General features: G+C 43.6%; 1 protein-coding gene across 1 annotated transcript; it reads left to right on the forward strand.

Moving 5' to 3' along the window:
* The first annotated feature begins 378 nt into the window (after nt 1-378).
* On the forward strand, nt 379-22,852 carry NR2E1 (nuclear receptor subfamily 2 group E member 1). The gene is made up of 9 exons (XM_088666252.1): nt 379-432; nt 5,478-5,669; nt 8,886-8,973; nt 10,977-11,212; nt 13,463-13,609; nt 18,407-18,503; nt 18,903-19,052; nt 20,070-20,175; nt 21,402-22,852. Exons 1-9 carry the CDS (start codon nt 379-381, stop codon nt 21,562-21,564), a joined length of 1,233 nt encoding a protein of 410 aa, XP_088522378.1. The 3' UTR covers nt 21,565-22,852.
* The last annotated feature ends 1,355 nt before the right edge of the window (nt 22,853-24,207 follow it).

Consider the following 24,207-nt stretch of genomic DNA (forward strand, 5'->3'; position numbering starts at 1 on the left):
TTATCTAATGTCCCTATTGTCTGCCGGGGAGGCATTGTTTCAGGGCCCCGCCCCAAGCCCAGAAGCCAGGTCTCAGAGCAGCGCTCTCGCCGGCCTCGCTTCTCCAGAAAGCGGAAGAATCTGCTCGGAATTCCGTGCCCCCACCCCCGACGCCATTCGGGCAACCAGCCATCACACACACACACACGCACATACAGAGAGAGGGGGGGGAGAGGTAAAGGCTGGAAGCTCCGTCTTCTTTTGCGAATATTCCTCTTGATCTCAGCCTGCTCAGCTGCAAAAGGATGGTGTCTTGCACCTAAATCTTCCAAGTCCCTTCCACTTCATTGCGCCCCATCTTAAGAGTTTACAGCTTAAGGCTGCCCTCCCTGCAAACATATGCCTGCCCACTCACAAGGGAGCCCCGCTGAGTTCAATGGGACTTACTGCCAGGTAAGTGGGGATTGGACTGCAGCCTAACTTGGAAGCAAGCCCTCTGCAGTTCTAAGGCCACACACCTCTGCTGTACACCTTGGACAGAGGAGGTCTTTCCTCTGGGTTGCAAATGTATGGGACCCGGCACGAATCCGATCCAGTCCTCCTCACTTTTTACAATACCATTATTATTTTATTCTAACAAATACATTTGCTCCAGAGCATGAGCGTAGCCATAGGAGTGAAGAGGGGACAGCTGCCCCCCACCAAATCAAGTAAATAAATAAAAAATACTTAACTAACTGACCAATTGCGTCGCAGGTAATTCGGTTCTGCCCCCTGCCCAACATAAAGCCTGCCCCCTCTAAAATAAGTCCAGGCTACGCCCATGCTCCAGTCCAGAGCAACCCTCTTAGGCGCAACGCAATCCTTCGAATGCCTTCGCTGTTTGCAGAGTGTATTAGCCCGCATTACGTACCGTAGGATTGCAGTCTCCGTGGTGCCTCCAGTTGTGGCGGGGGTGCAAGGAGCTGCAGCTTCAGAGATGAAACTGCTGGCGCTGGGGCATTCAAAACTTTTCCTCGAGAACTACCCGTTGACCTTTGAAGTGCTGCTCTCCTAAGCGCCTTGAATTTTGCCAGCAAGTTCCAGCGGCTGTAACGTAGCTTCCGGAGATGCTGCTTGCCCACAATCGCAGGCTGACAGCTAAACACGATCCCAAAGGCATTTGCAAGGAGGGCTTGGGGTCTTCGGAATCGCCCCGGATGAAACTATGGTGGGCTGAGATGATCGCCCAGTAAATGCTGGTGTTTGCAGGTATCAGCTTTGAGCCTGTTCCTTTTAGTCAGGTGAGGACGCGCTTACTTGAGAGTAAGGACCGTTGGCATCAATAGGACTTTCTGGCTGAGAAAGTTCAAGAGTGTGGGGTGAGAAGACAACTGGGGTGTATTATTAGGTGAGCGGTTTTTCTTCGACACAGAACATTAAGGCATAACCCACCTAACGCGAAATTCTCGTCTGGGCCTGTAAAGCACCGGCTGCGCACCAGAGGATGGCGCAGCGCAATCCTAAATGTGTTTACTTAGCAGTTTCCCACAGAGTATGACTGGGCTTTGCCCTAGTCATCGGACAAGCCTCTGCCTGCTTTCTCGTAAGCAAGCCCCATTCGTTCCCGACTTCCCGTAGGACTTAACACCTGACAGGTGTCTTTAGGAATGTACCCTTAATCGAAATAAAACCTGGTTGATTTTAAGAGCTGTTCCACAGTGGCTGCCTCCGAGAAGGTGGTAGATTCTCCTTCTTTACCAGGTTTCAGTAAGAGCGGATTGGACACTCGATGCTCTTTCAGGTTCCCGCCAGCTCAGGATTACATATCATTACTTCCAAACAGAGCTAGAAGAAGAAGGCTGCACTCCCAAGCAAGTTTACTTGGAAGAAAACCCCCCGGGCTTCAGTCTTGCTTCTGATTAAACATGGATAGACTGAACTATAAAGTTGTTGCGTGTAGCAGCGGCGTGTTGGATTAAGGGCTGGCGAGGCACCAGTTAAAATCCCCACTCAGCCATGAAGGTTCATGAGCGACCTTCTGCTAATCACTAATGTTTCAGACTAACCCACCTCGCAGGGTTGTTGTTAAAAAAATGGAGTGGGGAAAGAAACTATGCACACTGAGCTCCTGGAAGTTAAGGCAGGAGATGAATGTAAGACATAAATTAAATCCATGCTTGTTTGAACAAAGAGTAAGCCAATGGACCGCTTTCCTAGTCACTTGGGGATCCTGTACACATTCGCCCGGAAGTCCTGCTGAAATCACTATTGCTTCATTCCTAGAGAACGTGCAGAGGCTGGGGGTGCAGGAGAGCTTAGGGTAGCAACACTAAGGAAGTACAAGTTTCTGTTTCCAGAGGGGAAGTGAGGACTTAACTGCCTTGTAGGGGATGGTTGTCTTTAGATAGGCAATGGCTTCTTACCGGTACTTCACTTCCTCCACAATGTGATATCCCAACCCTGCTGCGTTTGAGGGTCCTCCTCCTGCTGGATGAGACTCTGGACTACTACCCCAAAGTCCTGCCTGAGTTTACCACCGTCTAATTCCCGCACCCTGCAGCCAGAATTTCTGCTGCTACTCTTGTAACATGGCACGAGAGGACTTGCAGATGCTGGCCTCCTGATCAAAGCAAATGTAGCCAGAGAGAAGTCCCCGAAAAGCTGGGTGCAGACAGTGGTGCAACAAGTTAATTTTATACCCTGAACTTAATGTTTTTTTAAAAAAAGAGGAGCATGTGTATTACTTTAGTTGTGAAGCCCACCGTTAACACCGATTTTCTCACCACTACCATCACCTCCTGGTAATTCCATGTTTTACAATTGTTTCTACAATCCTAATATGTAGGACTGCTTTATTTATTTTATTTTATTTTATTTACTGGTCACTTTCTTTTTTACCAAAGTAACTCTAAGTTACTTACAATATAAAACAAACAAATACATTAAAGTCAGGTTAAAAGAAAACAAAAAAAAATCTAAAAGGCAATTCTATTTTTAAACAGGTGGATTGAAACATCCCACTCAATCATGGAAGCCATGATAATGAAAAGCCAAAAACCTAAATGTCTGCCCCCACCCCGTGCCTAAAAGCTATGCAATGATGGTGCCAGGCAAGCTTCCCTGGGAAGAGATATCCCTACATAGGGAGCCATCACTGAAAAGTCCTGCTCTTGTGTTGCCACCCTCCAGACCTACAAAGAAGAGCAGGTGGGGAGAGGTGGTCCTTGAGATTTGGGGCTCCTAAGCTTTATATGTCAGAACCAGTGCTTTGAATTGGGATCAGAAACTAACAGGTAGCCAATGCAGTCAAGCCAGGATTGGTGCAAGGAAATTAACAACTATCTGACTTTTAGAAGACATCTGAAGGCAGCCCTGTTTAGGGAAATTTTTAATGACTGATGTTTTAATGTATTTTTAATATTTTGTTGGAAGCTGCCCAGAGTGGCTGGGGAAACCCAGCCAGATGGGTGGGGTATAAATATTATTATTATTATTATTATTATTATTATTATTATTATTATGCACTCAGGCTATCTTGCCACAGTGAGCAACCTGGCTGCTGAATTCTGCACCAGCTGCAGTTTCTAAACTGTCTTCGGAGGCAGCTCCATGTATATGCATGCTGAATAAAATAACACAGCACGATGGCCAATAGCAATGGCACTAAGCACTATTTATAAACTAATATAAATGATCAGCTATTGCAACCAAAGTCTCTAAATCTTCTTCACCAGTCGCGGTAGAATAATTCAAAAGTTCAATATATACATAGTCTGTCACCAAATATCGCCGGAACAGAGTTTCTGGATAACCAATCTATTTCGTTCAATGCTTCATCAGCCAATATTTAGCAATTCTTCATCAGCCAGACTTGTAAGAATTGATATGAGAAGTTTCTTAACAAGTCAATCTTACATGTAAGTGAATATAAACGCTGTAGAAAATATGCTCTGGATCAGTGCTCATGTGATACTGTAGTCACTGATGTATATGCATTGCAGTAATCTAACCTAGAAGTTGCCAGAGCGTAGTCAACAGAAATCAGAAGTTTGCTGGGCCACCAGCCAAAGCTGATGGAAGGCACTCTGTGACCCTGAAGCCACTCAAGTGACAATGATGGAACCCGAAGTAACCCCAAGCTACTGCCTGCTCCTTCAGAGGGAGTGTAACCTCATCAAGAGCAGGCCACCTCCCATCCTTCAAGTCTCAGGACCCATTCACTACCAGGGCCTCAGTCTTATCTGGATCCAGTTTATTGCCTCTTATCCAGTCCATTACGATTTAAAAAAAGAAAAAAAAACAGCATGTGCATTTAAACTCACTTTAAATCAGCGTTTCTCAACCACTGTTCCGTGGCACACTAGTGTGCCGCGAGACGCTGGCTGGTGTGCCGCGACGTGCGGCGACGAGAAGGGCGATTTGCATTGTCACGTGCCTGGCGGCCGCCAATATACACCACTGACCCACCGGAAAGCAATATTTGGCAAGTGTTTCTTACAGTCATAATTATAATATAGGGCGGCACAGAGTTAATTTTTTTAACTTTTTTAATGGTGGTGTGCCTCGTGATTTTTTTCACGGAACAAGTGTGCCGTGGCCCAAAAAAGGTTGAGAAACACTGCTTTAAATCACATCACCACCATGACCTTTGGAATAAAATGGAATAAAATGTTCCTGCTGCCCTGATGCTAACTCATTCACTTGGGAACAAGTACCGTTTTCTTGCAGAAAAGGGCAGTACTGTATATTTTAAAATGAAACTGGAATCAGTAACCATGATCATGCATCCTGCAACTCCCTGACTGTAAGTTTTAAAAAGAAGAAGGAATACTGATGCCAGTCCTGTTTGATGTGCCCCCTCTCCATTCATCTGCCAATCCCTGAGTAGAGAGAGCCAGTGTGGTGAAGTGGTTAGAGCAGGCTTCCTCAACCTCGGCCCCCCTCCAGATGTTTTGAGACTACAATTCCCATCATCCCTGATTACTGGTCCTGTTAGCTAGGGATCATGGGAGTTGTAGGCCAAAACATCTGGAGGGCCGAGGTTGAGGAAGCCTGGGTTAGAATGTCAGCCAAGGTCCAGGGAGACAGCTGGTAGAGCATGAGACACGTAATCTCAGGATGATGGGTTCGAGCCCCATATTGGGCAAAAGATTCCTGCATTGCAGACAGTTGCATTAGATTAGATGACTCTCATGGTCCCTTCCAACTCAACAATTCTATGAAATCTTCGCTCAGCTGTAAAGCTAATCTAGGTGACTTCAGCCAGTCACTGTCCCTGAGCCTAACCCTACCTCGCAGGGTGGTTGTGAGGATGAAACGGGGAGGGGGAGAGCCACGTAAGTCGCCTTGAGCTCTTTGGATGTTAGGTGGGGTATACATGCCCTCCTTCTCATCATCCTTGTCATCAGCAGGAGGACTTGCCTGGACTTCGGTCTGAGGTCGAGCCGCATCACTGGTTGCTGGAGAGGCCCCCGTTATCCCGGCTTTGATGCCCATCACGGACTTAACCATGCCAGAGGGCTGACCTTCTTTTCTCTCTCTTTCTCTCGCCTTCGCCCTCAGGCCGGATTTTAGACATCCCGTGCAAAGTGTGTGGGGACCGCAGCTCCGGCAAGCACTACGGCGTCTATGCCTGCGACGGCTGCTCCGGGTTTTTCAAGCGAAGCATCCGAAGGAACCGCACTTACGTCTGCAAATCTGGGAACCAGGTACCGTATTCACCCCCAGCCTCCTCCTTCCGCCCACTTGCCCTCCTTTCGGGGCCAAAGCCATTCCTCGCTTTTCTGGGCGGGCGCAACCAGGGGAGGAGCTCGCGATCTCCACCACCCCACCCCACCCCATCCAGTGGGGCGGAAGGTCGAGGGGGCGGAGTGAAGCCGGATACGGAGGCCGAGGAGTCTCGGGTGACTGGAAGAGGAACATCACGTAGAGGAGACTTAAGCGGAAGGGGGTCGGGAGGTCGGCTGCGGAAAGAAGGAGCTTTTCTGTAAGCCGCCTGGATCTCCTGTCAGGGGAATAGGCGGCGTCCAAATAATAGGCCACTTCAGAGTCCAGACACAGGTCGGAATGCTCCCCAATAGAAAAAGAAAAGAACCCCCTGCAAATAGAAATCTAGTATAGCAGGCTGGACTGGAACATTTCTCCCCGTTTTCTACTTGCAGGAAATTTTGCCTTTTTTCAGAGGGGCTTTTCAAAGCAGGGCATCCAGCCTGCAGGATATCCGACCAACTTTAGGACCCCGTTTCCACCATCTAGTTCTGCTGCAACTGCAGACCAGGCTAGAGAGATAGACTTTGCTCTCCCTGAACGTTGCGTTGGGTGTTTTCCATCGCTGCTGAGTCCCTTGTTCCTGAGTGTGCTTGGAAGATTCCTGGTAAACCATGGGATTTCCAACCACCAAGTTTAGGGTGGGGCTGCCAAACTCAGTTGGAACAAAATTTAATTAAAACTCCCTTTGCAAGAAACCAAACAGGATTTTTTGAGCATTTAAATGGCATAGTTGCAACTTTGGTGGGGTTTTTTGGGGGGGAGGGGGTGTTTTAAAAAGAAAATCTCAAAAACATCCATATTTTGATCTCTTTTTCTCTCTCCACCCTCGCCTCCCCCCCCTCCACAAAAGTTAAACAGCCCTCGAACAAAGGAGAAGGATTCTTACAAAATGAATAGAGGGATTAGAAGGGAGCTCGGGGGCTCGAGAACAATCCAAAACTCATTGTAAAACAAGCTACTTTAAATACTGAGCATTTCTTCATTGCCTACACTCACAGGCCAGTGATCATTTCAGCCTCTAACAGCCATACTCACACGCCCATTATTCCCTGAAAAAATGGAGCAGAACCAGGGATTGATTCCAAAGTAACCGATTACTGCTGTTGTAATGACCGACTACAGCAGCATGTGTACCAGGAAAGGAGTCCTGCTGGAAACCAAAGGGGACTTGTTTCTGAGTAGACATGCATGGGATCCGGGTACAGATCTTTTACAAAACAACTCTTTTCCTCAGCATGCTTTGGCCACGGGGTGCGGGGAGAAGCCCTCAAAACAGAGTCAGATTTGCTTCCGAGTAGAAAGGTGCAAAGCTACCACCATAGCTGCCAAGTTATCCCTTTTTTAAAGGGAAATTCCATTATGCTGAATAGGCTTCCTCGCGAGAAAAGGGAAAACTTGGCAGCTATGCTACCACCCTCTCGGTGCAAAGCTAAGGCAATGCTGGGAATTTACTCTCGCTCACACCCTGGCAGGCAGCTCCCCCCTGCCTTTAACCGAGGTGTGGCAAATGGAGGTTTAAATGGGTGCAGCTCGCTTCGAATTGTGGCGCAGCGGTTGCACGTATAGATGAATTCCGGCCAAAATCCACTGGACCTTGCTTGGCCAGAGGATTGGAGGGAGTGTAGCTCAGCGGCAGAGCATCTTCTTCGCCCATAGAAAATCCCAGGCGCAATCCCTGGTGTCTTCAGGTAGGGAAGGTCCTGCCTGAAACTGGAGAGCAGCTGCCAGGCAACTCTGGACAAAGCTAGACGAACCTGTGGTCTGGCAAAGTATAATGCAACTGCTTCTGTTCCTATGGCTGTTCTCTTGGGCTGCAATAGGAGTAAGCCTTGTTTTGAGCCAAGTAATGAAGGGATTCCAGTATAGCAGGCGTGGAGAAGCTCAGCTGGGGCGCTCCAGATGTTGTCCAGCCTCAGCCAGTATAGCCATTACTCGGGGATGGTGGGCATTTTGGTCCAGGAACATCTGGATGGCCACAGGTTCCCCATCCCTGAAACAGAGTGCAGTGATGCTTCGGAGGGCATTTAATAAAGGAAAACAGTTTCTTTTGGTGATCGTTAACGAGAAGATTATCGTCTCCAACTGCCTTGCTCAAATAAGCTGAGGGATGCACGAAAGTGGATTCAGCTTTGATTGCTTGGATTAATGTTCCCAGACTAATACATCTGATCTTACAGTGAAATAATACAACGGGCAGCTTCACCTTTCTGGTCCGTTGCTCGATTTTGAAAGGGAATGGGGGACTGAGATATCCGAGGGCACAATTTAGCGAAAATGAAGCGCCTTCGATTTCAGTGGGGGGGGGGGGTAAAGCGCATATCTACTGAGGAGTAAGTCCCACTGAGTACCCTTGGCCTTTCTCCTATGTAGGTATAATTATTGCGGTTTCCATCTATCCTACATCCTACTTAAAGGAGACTTAGCGGCACTTAGCTTTGGTTGGATCCTGCCCCAAATTCATACCAGCTCCCTCGAGCCTGAACCCTCAGATTTCAAACACCTACCCACAGCTCAGCAGGTGATGTATTCTGCACACCGAATCCTAATCATAGTCTCCACGCAATCCTATAGGACTGCACCCTCAGTCTATAAAGTCTATTTAGTAGTCAGGTTCAGTTGAGGTCTGGATGCCTAGGGCTCAACTAAAACCAAATCTCTAGGGAAATTTTTCGAAAGAAAGATGTCCGGGATTTTTATTTTGTTTTTCTGGCAGCCACGTTGTTTGACACAGAAGTCCTGCTCTTTACCTTAGGCGCTTAGGTATTTATGACTGCGGGCAAAGCAAGGGGCAAGAAACCGAGGAATACGCGAGGGGAAGAAGATACTTTCTAGGGCGGCAGGTGGGGTGCGAAGCTGGAGGATCGTGATCAGTCGAAGGCTCCAAGTGCCAGGGAGCTGTCCCGCGTGCTGATGTCTATATAGAGATTTGTAGAACGCCCCTTTAATGTTTACTCTTCCCCACGGAATTTTCATAGATCCCTGGGAGGGCATCATACTTCTTTTTCTGGCAATAATCCAGCACAGGTTCTAAAAGAAGTGAGAGTGGCAGAAGGGAGAAAGGGTCTACACATCTTAGTAGGATCCCCAGACACCTTCCTGTTTCAGAATTTCTTTATTGAGACCCACCTTTTCAGAAATATGTCTCTGTTTTTTAGGGGGGCTGCCCAGTGGACAAGACGCATAGGAATCAATGCAGGGCATGTCGGCTGAAGAAATGCTTGGAAGTCAACATGAATAAAGATGGTACTTGTGCATCCTTCCACCACCACCACCCCCACAAAAAAAAAAAAACAGAGAGAAATGGACAGCAAACATATCAAGCGCTTGTGAAAACTATTGTCCAGAGAATGGATATGTCCTTAGGGTTCCTATCAATATTGACAGTCTCCCAAAATTCTCTTTCTATGACCCCTCCTAAGTAACTATATTTTCACTTTACAAAGTTAAACCTCTTAATCTGCCTATATTTTTGGCTTGCAAGTAACTTTCCATAATCAGACCCTTTTGAAATACAACTACTGATCAGGAAAATGATTGCTATCCTAAATTACATTTTAAAGGCAGCAATCCTATGCAATCTTGCCTGGGAGTGAGAATCACTGAACTCAGTGAGACTTGTTTCCAAGCAGACATGCATGGAAAGATTGCATACAAATAAAAAATGAAGAGCTCCCAGATATGTCAGTAGGACAATATATCAGGAAATGGACCCAAGAACCTCAAACAAAAGCTGTTAAATAGCTACACTGACAGGGTCCCAGAATTCTCAACAGTCATCCTTCCAGCAGGACACGATTTCAACTTATCATGGATGATAAAGCAAATCCAGCTGCCCCATCAAGCAAGCGATTGCCACTCACAGGGTATGCATGTGCAAGTGCAGGTTTGCATTCGATGCTCCTACCTGCAGTCCAAAGATCTGCTTTTCCCATGTGCATATTGGTTACAGATGCCGCTGCACATAGGAGAGCCAACATCTTAATCAGTGATAGGGAGCCTTTGGATCTCCAGATGTTATTGGACTAGAAATCCTATCAGCCCTGACAGCTGGCCATTCTAATGGGAGCTGAAGCCCAAAGATACTTGGAAGGTCCTGGGTATCCCATCCCTGATGAAAGTGAGTGGGTGTAGATTGGCAGGGACAATATGCACCTGTGCATCTAGAGGAGCATCATCTAACTGTTATTACATTATTGCTGCATTAGTGTTGATCAGATTTGGGTTACCTTTGGCCTTCTAGATGTTGCTGGATTACAGCTCCCATCATCCCTGGCCATTGGCCATGCTTCCTGGGGCTGATGCAAGTTGCCGTTCAGCAAACTGTGGACAGCTAAATGTTCCCCACTGCTGGTAGATGAAAGTACATATCTTCATTTCCATGAAGTTGTCCTGGTAATCAAACACTTCTTTTCTCCACTCTCTAAAATGGGACTAGGATGCTTTACTTTTCCCTGTGTCAGGCAATTAATTTGAATTAGAGCTACAAAAAATAGAGATTCTAGTTCTGCTCATATCAAAGTTACAATAATCAATATATATTTGAATAATGACTACCCAAACAGGAAAGCTATTCATTTTCTTTGGTGATATTCCTGATGTGGTTGTCTATATTGGAATTATGTTAATTTCCCTTTGAAGACTAGTGAGGCTGCTTGATTTGTCAGTTATTCAGTCTTGTAAGCAGCAAATGTTTGTCTCTTTATGCTTTTTATGTTTCATGTGATCACTGAATATTTGAATCCTCCCTTAGTCATAATTTAAAATAGTTCCATATCACTGGGGATTTGACGCTGAATATTTGATCACATTACTAGATGAAATTCAGCTCCCACCCTAAAACAAACTCTTTATTCCTGCTGCCCCCTCATTCCACATCTTTAATTCTCAAAAGATCCCTTGTCTAACACATTACTTCTTTCCCCAATATAGAATTGCTGTATGAGTTTCCTTCCTAGCCAAATTAATGTTTCACTTTCCTCACAGAAGTTATACCATGTACTCAATTGCTCTTCACTCTCAAGAATTAGAACATATATGAGCATGTCATGACATCACAGCAAGTCAACAAATAGTGAAGTGGTGCTTGAATACTGTATAGCAAACAACCACCAGAGTTTAGCCTCTTTATATATGATTAGAGATGTATCGCATAGCAAGTTAATCCCATTAGAAGTTTCAGTGGGCTTCAAAAAGATTTTTCCCCCCCCAATTCCAAGTAGCATGCTAATGCAGGTTTTTATTCTCAGCTGTTCAACATGAAAGGGGACCAAGAACTTCCACAATAAGGAAACAAGTCGCTCTGTATTTCAGAGGACACAAGGAGGATAATGGAGCCACGCCACATTTCCCCTCTGCAGCTCTACCTGCCCCAGCTTTCTTCACTGCTGTTACTCAGCTGGAACCTCACAATCTAGAACTGGCTGCAGTTTCTACAACATCTGAAAGGCAGACCTTGGTGGGTCTGGCTCAACCAACTCCAAAGGTCAGCTCCTCCTTCTTCTTGATTCAGGGGAAATACATCATTATCCTGAGAGACTTTAGAAAAAGAAACCAGACCTTTTGTGATATTGGTATGGAATGAGGCCTCCTCAATCTTGATTCCTCTTCATTTGGCTTGTGCAGCAATTACTTCCTGATAAATTAATGATGCTATATTTGTGAAAGCAAGACTTCTGCACAATGCATTGGAGTAAAAATGAAGGAAGTCTCAGTGGTGTTTACTTCCTCGGAAGCCTCTCCAGGATGGCAGCCTAAATCAATAGTAAAATATTCACTGTATGTCTTAAAATATGATGCATATTGCAAAGTTAAATGATTGACATGACTGGTGTGCCATGTGGGAGTAAATTGGTCAAGCCATATGAACCATACTGCATATTGGTTCCTTTTCAATGCTAGCAGTTATCCTGGTAGGTGTTCCAAACTGCCAGATAGTTCCAAAGTCATCAGAATGCCTTTAGGGTAGAGCACAGATGGGTGGTCTTCATTCTTACTACTTATTCATTGACTGTGTTTGATAAAAGTATTTATATGCCACCCTCTCACAAAAGATCAGGGTGGTGTACAGCAATGTAAAAACCTTTAAAAGCAATATGAACCCATCATTAAAATTGTTAAACCATACGATTGCCATGCTCAATTTCCACCCATTAATGTATGGAGGAATAGTTTCACATGATGGCACTGCTGCAAACTTGTTGCTAGGGGCTCCAGCCCAAGCATGGGGCGTGGAATTCAAGGTACCACTATTACAAACATTCCAACTGTGCAAGCATATCAGCTTGCAAGATAGAATCCCACCACTACCCCCCTGTGTGCTATTCTGGGGGTTCTTCTGACCCCGTGGGAACCAATTTCCTGGGGCACCTGGAGGAGGAGAGGGGGAAAGTCTCTTAATACTTGCCAAGTTAAATCAACATCCCTCACTAACTGAGTCAGGACTGAGAACCAAGATAGATGAGATGCAGATTGGGATTTTTTTGGGGGGGAGGGGGACATAAAAGGGGGGACAATCTGTAATGGGACCAAGGGCAGGGGCTAGGGGGACTTAAATCTTTTGCCTCTTGCTGTGGTCCCAATTTGAATCAGCTCCCAACACTACTGGCTGGGATTTTAAAAAATTATTTGCTGCCTGCCATGTGAGCATTTCAAGGTGCTACATATCACAAAACATTTCAAGATGTTGAATCAAGTTCAGTCAAACTGTCAGTGGAATACTTAAAATTCATCAGATAGCAAAGGACGTGGTGAACAAAAACATTTTACCTTGCAGTAAAAGACATCTGGCAAACCTAAATTACCTTGCTTTGAGAAACAGAGTTTTACAAATATGTCAGGATGTCCCAGTTTTATTCTGACCAGTTTTAAACTGTTACAGTATTGACAGTGGAATCCAAATTGGAAGTACAGTACTCACATAATACTTATGCCTGATGGTTACGGCATATTCTTAGTGATGGTTACGGACATTTCCCTCAAACATCGTAATGTTTTTTTCCTGTAATAACTTACAGGAACTGCCCATTTTTGCCCAAATTCACCTCTGAGGTCTGGGCTACATATGCAGCAGAATAAGAGAAGGGGTGCATTTTTGAATGCTTCACCACATAAGAAAAAAAAATCCCCTTGCAAGAGGAAAATGAGCACATCAGGGACAAAAAAATCCAGCATGGCCCTTCCTCTGACTGTGCTAGTTTTTTACTTACAGGGAGAATGTTATGTCAGGAAGCATTTTAAAACACCCTTCACCTATAGTCTGGAATGGTAAAGTATATTCTACTAAAACTTCATTCTGTTGCACGTGTAGATTTAGTCTGAGCATCAACCTTCCTAAATACAGGATCCACTTACTGACTATGCATGAAGCGTGAAAGGCAGGATGTGGTGCCTCTTAAGCACATATTCAATTCTTCAGTTTGACTTTTAATTGTGTATTGCCTTGATACTTGTCCAAACCAAACAAAATATTTACCATTCACTTTACCAAAATTGAGTAGCTATGTAAATCAGCTTTTTCTGGGGTGGGGGCGTATCGTAAGATAGTTGGTTAAGCCAGTGGTTTCTAAAATCCTCCACAACCATTTTTCTTCTTTCTTTTGTTTTGCTGATATTCTCCTTTGTAAGACCCAGATTCAATAATCAAGTACTTAATTAAATAAGCAGCTCTTTGACAAACATAAGCTCATGCCGATTACCTCCTAAAATATTTTTTTATGCAACCTTTTAATTTTAGTACCCACACGAAGTCAGTGGCACTCCCATGTATCTCTACGAAGTGGCTACTGAATCTGTTTGTGAGTCTGCGGCAAGGCTTCTCTTCATGAGCATCAAATGGGCTAAAAGTGTCCCTGCTTTTTCTACTCTATCATTACAAGATCAGGTAAGATTTACCAGTATATAGAATTGGGTGTGTGGGTGTGGGTGTGACAACATTTCTCTTAAGCTGATTGCTCTGTATTGATTTAGACCATGTGATTATCAGTGCTGTTGTTAGCCAAGTGATGGATTAAAACATATATACTTCATCCAGTATATATCCAGTATAATTTAAAAGGTTCCTTTCCAGTTGCCTTCTCTCATAGTATGAGTCTTGGCTCACTTAATTATATAAGATGAGCCTGCTGGATCAGGCCAGTGGCCCATCTAGTCTACCACCCTGTTCTCACAGTGGCCAACTGGATGCCTGTGAGACACCGGCAAGCAGAACCTAAGCATAATAGCACCATCCACTGCTGCTGCTGTCTCCAGCAACCAGTATTCAGAAGCATAATGCCTCTGACAGTGGAAGCTGAGCAAAACCATTGTGGTTAGTAGCCACTGGACAGCCTTCACCTTCATGAATTGCTTGAGTCACCTGCGGCTGATTGCAGAGCAAAACCCCTTCTGCAGAGCACCTCCTCTTTCTTTGTAGCACACCATGTGCTGCAGTGAGTTGTTTGGTTGGAGTTTGTGGTTAATATTCCTGGCTTTTAGTAGGATTGCTAGACTGGATTTATTTGTAAAGGGTTAGGTGGGTAAAACATTCAGAACAATAGGGGGTGTAATAGTCAAAGTCATAGCATAATTGAAAACAAAGGCAATCATTATCATGAAAGGTTACCAAACACAGTCCCTGGCAATGTCACTTGCCTATTCTCTACAGGTTTTTTTGGGGGGGGCAAGCCTCCATTGAAGGTGAAAGAGATCCACAATAGGGGGGGCATCAAAGAGAAAGCTTCACTTAGGGTTGCCAGACACCTGGAACTTCCCAGACATATACAGAATCAGCAGCAGTATCTGGGCAAAAATCAGTAAAATGTCCAGGAATATCTGGATGTACAGCAGCCCATGTGGGCAGCTCAAAAACGGCATTTTATTTTATTTTATTTGTTGTTTTGCCAAAACTAAAAAAAAAAAAAAGCTCAACAACTTTTCTGTCCAGATTTTCACTGAAATATGACAACCCTGGTCTTGCTTCATGTCTTAGTTCAGGGGTGTTCAGGCAGACGTGTTGCTTTTTAAAATCCTCAGGAAAGCCGTAAGAGTTAATCAAACTGATTGTTTGGGTAATGCTTGCAGTTTATTGGTGTTAGCACAGTCCATTGCCACCCCAAAACCAGCTTGGTTGGCAGAAACTCCCACGTGATCCCTTGCAGGAAGGTGTGGGGCCTTCAGCAGACTGTCAACTCAATGGGGATTGCATGAAGGTGTCATTTATTTATTTATTTATTCATTTATTTATTTTGGGATGATTCCTCCAGGTGGGGGTATGCAAGACTGCTGAGATTTGGATACTAAAGGCATCTGGAAATGCAGAAACCATGTTAGCAACATATCTGCCTCCATGTGAAGCTAACATTTAATACAACTGGCTTCTCCATGTGATCTGTTGGAGCAAGAGTTCAGTGGTGCCCTGTGCGCTCAAGGCAGACTATATGTGTTGGAGCCCCTAAGCATCTGAACTGTGGCGGTGTTACACTCGTGTGCTACTGAAATCAGTGGGACTCTAGTTAGTCATGTGCCTCCCTTCTCCCACTGATGTCAACAGAACTTAGGCAAAACTTTACTTGCATCAGGGCTTCAGCTACATTGATTCACATTGGTATAGGAGTGGGCTATGTTTCTCATAGCCAGTGGTTCCCAATTGGTGGTCCGAGGACCCAAGGGGGACCATGTAACCCAACCGGGGGGGGGGTCTGTGGCACCATTCACATAACAAAAACTACCAGAGATTTCAAAAGTAGGGGGTCCATAGCTTGGCTTTTGAAAAACAGGGGGTCTGCAGTACTTAGCTAATTTATTTATTTTTGATAGCCACATTCCCCCTCCCCCACCCCCCAAAACCTGACTTGTTTTAAACAAGCACAATTCAAAGTATTGGTGCTGACCTTTAAAGCCCTAAACGGCCTCGGTCCAGTATACCTGAAGGAGCGTCTCCACCCCCATCGTTCTACCTGGACACTGAGGTCCAGCGCCGAGGGCCTTCTGGCGGTTCCCTCACTGCGGGAAGCAAAGCTACAGGGAACCAGGCAGAGGGCCTTCTCAGTAGTGGCACCTGCCCTGTGGAACGCCCTCCCATCAGATGTCAAAGAGAACAGCATCTACTAGACTTTTAGAAGACATCTGAAGGCAGCCCTGTTTAGGGAAGCTTTTAATGTTTGATGGATTACTGTATTTTAATATTTTGTTGGAAGCCACCCAGAGTGGCTGGGGAAACCCAGCCAGATGGGCGGGGTATAAATAAATAAATAAATAAACAAATAATTACTACTACTACTACTACTACTACTATGTCAGCTTAAATTGGGTGTGAGCAATAAGAGCATTAGCAATCCTAACCATGCCTACTCCCGTTGAATTAAAATGTTGCTTACCTTAAAGCAAGCAATCATCTCTCTGCTTCTTCCTGCCTTATGGGAAAGACTACGTATTCTCCTACTGTAATTAAATTAGTTGCAACACCCCATCCTCCACATTCTTCCTTCCAGTGCAAATGCCCTGCCACCAGCAAGGGTGACTTCTAATTAAGGGAAGGCTTCGTTTGCTTTACCGCAGAACTTTCTCCAAAGAACATACCAGTTGAGAAACTGAGACCTAGGAAAAGTAAAGGGGGAAAGAAACTTTCTCAGAAATGAGAGTCCCATCAATATACAAGGAATGGCTTAGTGCAGATTAACGTGATCACTGAACAGATCTCTGTAAAATAGGCCTATTATCCATGTCAGGAATCAGATTATCCTGTCATTTTAAATGAACTGGCTGCATATCTAACATTCAAAATTAAAGGCAAGTTGCATGAATTGTTACATGAAATTAATCCCTCTTTTAAAGCCCAAGGATTTCACTAACTGCACCATTATCCTCTCTGGGCTTTATAGACCAGACTGTGAGTTGCAAAGTTTTGGCTTACCCAAAATTCTGAACTGTGGGTTTTTGTCTAGACATTTTTCTTCTGCTGCCCTCCCACTTACATCAAATGCAAGTCATAGTTCCAATAATCACAGTCAGTAATGAAGGAGACAGAAAACAAAGAATGTGTTCTTTATACTTAAATTATTCTGTTGTTTATAACTTAGTCATTTGCACCTCAACTTGGGAACAGCAAAGACTTTATCTGCCCACTGTGCACCTCCTATTATCATAGATGCTGCATTCAGCTATGGGGGAAGATGTTGTGGCATCTTCAGCGCCAAAGTAAGATTCTGCTGCCTGTCCAATTGGATTCTGTATGTGGAACAGGAATGCAGTGTCTGTCTTGTCCTTTGCCCCAGACAGCAAAATATTTTGGGCCAGCAGAGTGGCTGGTCTTCAAAACACTGGAGACCGATTTTGTCAATATGGGAAGGTTGTCAAATTTTGACTCCCAAAGGGCTATCAGGAATCTCAAAGTCATATAGGAAGGTCATCTCTGGATAATCTTGGCTCCCCAAGGCTGGGAAACCTGCGAGTTTTAGCCTTCTCCTGACCAGTGGAGAATGGGATGGGGCTTCATACACAGCTGAGCAGCTTTGTAGCAAGTTAGCCAACATTACCACCACCTGGTGGCTGAATGCCATCATTATCCATAGAAGTGGTTGACAGTGAAACCATAGTAGGGTTGCCATATTTCAAAAAGTGAAAATTTGGACACAGTAAAATTACCAGATTATTTTCAGTGAATTCAGGGACGCTTTTCAACTTCCTACTAAATAGATGGATTTGGTCAGGGGACTTATTTGTAAATCCGGGGATTGTCTCCGGGAAACAGGGACATCTGGTAACCTTACACAAAAGTATGGGCTGCCATACGTCTGGATTTTCCTGGACATTTCAGCGATTTCCCGACCGGATGGTGCTTAAGGGGGACTGAATACCAGCTATGTCCAGGAAATTCCAGACAACCCTATTATACAGCAGGGAGAACAGCACCAAGGGATGCAGGAGGCCCAGTTAGTTACAATGTCTTCTGGTCCCTTTTGTCCAATATTTGACAAGCTTTGTGTGCATCTATCCTGACAAAAGACTTTGCGTAACACCAGCACTACCTGTGCAATCCACGCAACTGATTTAGTCCAATGGGCCAGGTCTGTCCTGGAGAGAGGAAAAGTACCCTGGAACCACATGCGGCTACCTAAACAAACCCAAGGAGAAAGGACTATCTGCAAGCTCTATACAAATTATAATAAAACTTGTATGGTAGTCATTTGCTTCCCTAACCAGATCAATTTATTATATTACATCACAACTTCTTTGAGACAAATGATGACAAGAAGGTTGCAAAAACAAAGAGGATGCTTAGTTGTGGAAGTCAAATTCAACCTAGAAAATAGGTTCTCCCCCCCCCCCCAATATTTTCAGTGGTGGGAGAAGGAAAATAGCCTGGATGGGCAATGTTCATTTTATATAGAGTAGCGCTTTTGTGCAACTTTCACAAGAAGAGCTTCATGTATTGTTGGTTTTATGCAGGAGCTTACAGCTGAAGCCATACCTTTCAAGCAGCACCCGAGCATCAAATATGTGGTGTTTTATAATATCCATGGATGCTCTTAATCAAGATGAGAAAGCGAGAACTAAAATGTTCCCGGCAGGAGTGGGGATGGGAGAAAACAGCGCAGGCATTTTAAAGCCATTTCTAAAACAACAGAAATTTACATAGTGAAATTGTTTATCAATCTATAAATTATACACCATGTTATATCGTACCTCTATTGTATGACAGCTGATGCTTTTGGAAGACGCTTGGAGGGAACTGTTTGTTCTAGGAATAGCACAATGGGCCATTCCAGTTGATGCTAACACTCTACTGGCTGTGTCTGGTAAGAATTGCACAATTTAATGACTTTGTTATAGAAATTACCATAAAAATACATTACTGAAAAAAAGGACAACATGTAAAGAATAACAAATCCCTTCCGAACAATAGAGTATACCTGTCATTTATAAATCTATATTTAAATGCAAATAATGTTGTTTTGTTGCATTCACGACTGCTTGCATTGTCATTTAAATGCAAATTACTGTGTTTGTTATCATCCAACAGAAGATTTCATACTAACTTTCCTACATTATAGTTAGTTTTGTGTTGAAGCGGATCTCAATGTAACAATGGAATAGCTATTGATACATGTGATTTTTAATTTTTTTTCCAGAAATCAATCCATAAAATACATTCAGATGACCTATTAGTGTATTTATTTCCCATGTTTGTGTTCCAGGAATGAATGGAGACAACACAGATTCTCAGAAGCTGAATAAGATTATCTCAGAAATACAGGCTTTACAAGAGGTTGTGGCTAGATTTAGACAGCTTCGGTTAGATGCTACAGAATTTGCCTGTCTCAAATGCATCGTCACTTTTAAAGCTGGTAAGGGGAATATAAAAATAGCCTTTTTGGCATCTATCAGTAGGCTGTGCAGTGGCCCAGTGTCCTACCTCCAATAGCAGATTACAACGAACATCAGAGATTAATGATGTGGGCTGAAGTGCAGAGCCACTTCTCAACTGGGACACGCAGAAAATTCCAATATAAAATGAGTACCAATCCTTGTTCCTTGAGATGGGCTCTTTTAAAATTCCATGGAATACAGGGGGCTTTTTCAGGAAAGCAATTGTGTCCTCAGTTGCTGAAGAATTAAGCATATTGGTATCTTGATGAGTCTGAGAAATTTTGTATTGCAGAGACTACTGGGGGCAGACCTATAAACCCCTCAATAGCTTGGGTCCATCATACTTAAGAGTCATGTCTCCCTTTTCATCCTATTGTGAACTTTATGATTGACCAAGACTGGCCATCTAAATGCTGCCTTCCACACACCATATTTGGTGATCATAAGCATTCAAAGATGGATTCCGGTATATTCTCAGCCCTTTAATGTTCACCAAGGCCAGGCATCCCCAAACTGTGGCCCTCCAGAGGTTTTGGCCTACAACTCCCATGATCCTTAGCTAACAGGACCAGTGGTCAGGGATGATTGGGATTGTAGTCCAAAACATCTGGAGGGCCGAAGTTTGGGGATGCCTGACCAAGGCCCAAGCCTGAGTATCTTGTCAAAGGAAGTCCACAAGGTTCTTATTGGGTTGGCCATTGGAGGTTGAAATGAAAACAAGTAACAGTGTTGCTCTCATCTGTTTATTGTTGCTAGTTGAAAATGTGTCACCGCTTTACACTTATTAAAATCTGTGGGAGCTTTTCTGGGTGGGACACATGTTGACAAACTGAAATTGTAGAATGCCATAAGCTGTGAAATGGAATCACCAAGATGTGCCTTCATGCTTGTAGGTGGTGCTATGGAGTTAAGTGGTGAAGTGTAACATTAGTTGGCATCGAGTTAATATTGACTGTTCTGATTAATGAGTGAAGAGTGGTCAATCTGCTTTTCAGTACCTACGCATAGCGGTTCTGAACTCAGAAGTTTTAGAAATGCTGCCGCCATTGCAGCTCTTCAAGATGAAGCTCAGCTCACCCTGAACAGCTACATTCATACTAGGTGAGGACACTAGATTTGAATACATTTTTTTTCAAGCTCCTAATTTGCTGTACCTGCAGTAAGTTTATTCATCCCAGGCAAATGATTCAGATGAAAGGGGGAAGAGAAATAAATGTTTAATACCTGATGAGAAACAAAATGAATTTAAAACAACAACAGCACAGAAAGCTTCTCTCTCTTCACAATCAGATTACAGTCGTACCTTGGGCCCTGAACATTTTGGCTCCCGAACGCCACAAACCCAGAAGTGACTGTTCCAGTTTGCAAACTATTTTTGGAAGCCGAATGTCCAATGGGGCTTCCGCGGCTTCCGATTGGCTGCAGGAGCTTCCTGCAGCCAATCTGAAGCCGAGCTTTGGTTTCCGAACGTTTTAGAAGTCGGACGGACTTCCAGAATAGATTCCGTTCAACTTGCAAGGTACGAACTGTATTAGCATTTTTCAGACACGTTGCTTCTGTGAAGTGGCTTTTAATCTGTTGTGTAAATGAGAGATGGCTTTAGCCTGGAATTTCAATCTTGTTGAATTTTGGAATGCTTTCATGGGTGAAAATTTGTATTTTTATAATTTTAACTGATTTTTTTGTGGCGAGGGGAGCATGTTACATCATCAAAGTGTAGGATCAAGCTACAGTTCTGCAAGTAACCAATCCCACTGATTTCAAATGGGAGGACCTTATGGCTGTGCAGAGATCTCAGCCAGTCCAGCCTTCATTCCATCCACTATACCAATAGTGGGCAGCAAATAAATTGGAATCTACTGGAAGATCTCTGGGATTTGTAGTAGGTTGGTAAGGGTTTCCAATTCTCAATTGTCTGGTGATATCAACAGCAAAAAGCCCTCCTCTCATTAGGCTGCTGAAACAAAGAAGGGGGACAGAATACCGGAATGGCACTGTGGGCAGACAAGACTGGAGAGCGGTTCTGGTACTGCAAATTTCTGGGCTGATTGTGTGTTCAGAGGTGCCCATAACTGTAATTCTAATGTGCATCTATCCCATGAGTTACTATTGTGAAAATTACTTTAACTGAGGTTCTGGTAAAAAAAAAAGTAGATTCTACAAGCCTGAATTCTGTCCACCTTTGCACTTTACCACATTCAGATTTCTTAAAGTATAGTATTTTGTTGTCATTTTGATTGTTGGCTTTCAGGAAGGCAATGAACAGCATAAAAATATTATGTGTGTTATTTATATCCATAGCATTAACTCTCATGCTTGCCTTCCAGGTACCCCACACAGCCCTGTCGCTTCGGGAAACTCTTGTTGCTTTTGCCAGCTTTACGTTCGATTAGTCCCTCCACAATAGAAGAAGTATTTTTCAAAAAAACCATTGGGAATGTGCCAATCACAAGACTGCTTTCAGATATGTACAAATCCAGTGACATCTAGACTGACCTGGGGAGGGGGGAGCAAATGAGAATGATCTGGGTCACCATTTGTGAAGAACTTCTCGATCAATGGAGAGCAAGCCTCAGCTAACAAACTCTACAAGAAGCTGGAGCCTGGAAATGTTTTAACCTAGTGACAAAATATACCCAATAGATATGGTTTTGCGGCCTTGAACAGAGCAACATTAAGTCCTTGGTGTGGGTGGGAAAATACTGTGCTCCATGGAAAAACCTGCTGTAGAATGAACTTGGCTGCTGCTTCTCCTGGTGGAGCCAATTCAGTTGTCATTCATAGTTAACAAAGGCTGTGCTAGTCTGCCATTTAGTTGGCAGATGTGACAAGATAAAGAAGAAGGTCCTTTAGGGTTGTTGTTTCTTCATACTTTGAAAAATGGGGTAACCAAACATTGTTCTGTCGTCATGTGTCATGAGGTGGCCTTCAAAAATGGTTTGGTTTTTTTTAAGTAGCTTGTTCAAGTGAATGCTTTTTATATGAGAGGCAACAATGAATACCAGGTTATAGAAACATTTGCTTCATCTGTAACGTAATAATAAAAGTGGCCTTCATCATGGATTTTTAAGAAATACACCGGCAAATACCTTTTGAATTCAATAGGCTATGCCTCCTTGTTTAAAAAACACACGAAGGGGTGGACTTTACGTCTAAGTCTGGCCAACATTTCAGTTCAGATTACCATCTCAGACATAAGAGCTTTAAATAAAAAGTTTTTTCTTTTCTTTTTAAAAAAATGCATGTTAAGCGAAGACTAAACAGCAAAACCAAATAAAAGAAAAAGGAGAGGATTGATACAGCAAACTGATAGCTGTCCCACTGGCATAGTGCTGAAACCAAAGGCAACGGTGGTCAAACTCTTTGTCAATGAGATGTGCAAAAAAGGTACCTGACTTATAATAAAAAGTTTTGAACCGTCTTACAATGGAAGAAAAGGATGGTTGTTCAATACAAACCTAATACTCTAGTGGCTTTTTAGAAAAGTCCAGGTTCTAATAAAAGCCTCTCTCTCTCACCACTCCTCACAAAACACACATATTATGAGCTGCTTAATTTGATGAGAATACACTTATGGAAATGTAGGGGGGAATTAAAAGATAACTGCTGTACTTTTCAAGTTTTTATTTGTTTTAGGAACTAGCACTGAGAAAGGAGAACCAGCACTTGAAGTATCATAGAATGAGTAAAACTTCTCTTGTACAAAAATGGATTAACTGATTTGTGAAGTTAAGATTGTACTCATTGTATTTACAAAGAATAAAAAATATATTAAGTTTAAAATGGTATGGCCTTTGATTAAACACTACTCCCCACTGATGGTGCAATTTCCAAGAAACAGGTAAAAAATAATAATGGGCTGAGTATACTGCTATGTTTTATTTAAAAGTGAACAGGTGTGGAGTACTTTGGCTCCCTGATGTTGGTGAACCACAGATCCCATCAGTCCCAGTTAGCAACTGCCAGGGATTATGGGAGTTGCAGTTCAGCAACATCTAGAGGGCCAAAGGTTACCTAGTTACAGTTCAGCAATTGCTTGCATGAAGGGTCCTACCCCCCCCCCCCAGTCACACAGCTCCATCCCACATGCTCATGGCAACTGTGCACAGCCTGCTACAGAAGGGTAGGCTCCCAGTACAATTTAGGACCTTATCACACAAGGTTGTAGATAGTACAGGAGACTTATAGCAGCACCTCTGTGCTTAATGTTGCCCCTCCATGCTAAGTATGCCTGAACACAAATATCGCCTTAGAATGTGAACAAGCAGCTACTGTCAAAGTTTCTCAAGTATATTTCAAAAAGCTGCCTACAGCACCATTCTAACACCACTGGAATAGTTCCTTCAGAAGTTCTTATTCTGCTCCACTAAGGGTAATTTATATAGCTTGCCCACCAATAAGCATTACTTGAGCATCTCGCATAGAAAACAGTAAATACGTAACTGTGATGAAAGTTAGTTGGGCCTCAGCTAGACCTGCAGAGGAGTATGTACAAGAGAAGATTTAAAACTACTGTATCTAGAAAAACCATCTTAGCACATACTGCTGAAGTAAACTGGCATGCAAGAGTCAGTATTATATACATAGTGTACACAGTAATGAACCTGGAAGGCAAAGCGATTCATGGTAGTCATGCTTTTTTTTTCTGACAACTTTAGAGATAACCCCCTTGTGGGGCCCTGCATTGACTTTATGCTCCTCTTGAGCTGTCCTATTGTCTATGGCAAACAGAACATTTGGGGGCAAATGCCCTCAAGGAATGGGGAAAGTTTTAGCAGTAAACCAGTGCTGGTCCCCATCTGGAATGGCACATGTTCTGGAGTGAAGCTCTGCTGCTGCTTTTTCATCAGAATTAAAGGAATGGCCAGGTATTAATGCTTTTTTTAAAAAAAAAAAGTGAAGGGTTACTTTTCTGATTCCAACCCTACATGGGTTGCCTTCCTCCATGGCACACTTGACAGCTGTTAAAACAGACACATCTGAGAGCTATTAAATTTTGGTTCACCACATTGACTGAACCTACAGATTGGATCCTTATGCGGTTAGATCCCAGGACATGGGGGTGTTGCAAAGGGATAGCTATGTTAAGTTCAAGGAAATCATTGACATACTAATGGATGCAATTAATTGTTC

This window comes from Zootoca vivipara, chromosome 3 (assembly GCF_965207765.1).
Source record: "Zootoca vivipara chromosome 3, rZooViv2.hap1.1, whole genome shotgun sequence".
Taxonomy (NCBI): domain Eukaryota; kingdom Metazoa; phylum Chordata; class Lepidosauria; order Squamata; family Lacertidae; genus Zootoca; species Zootoca vivipara.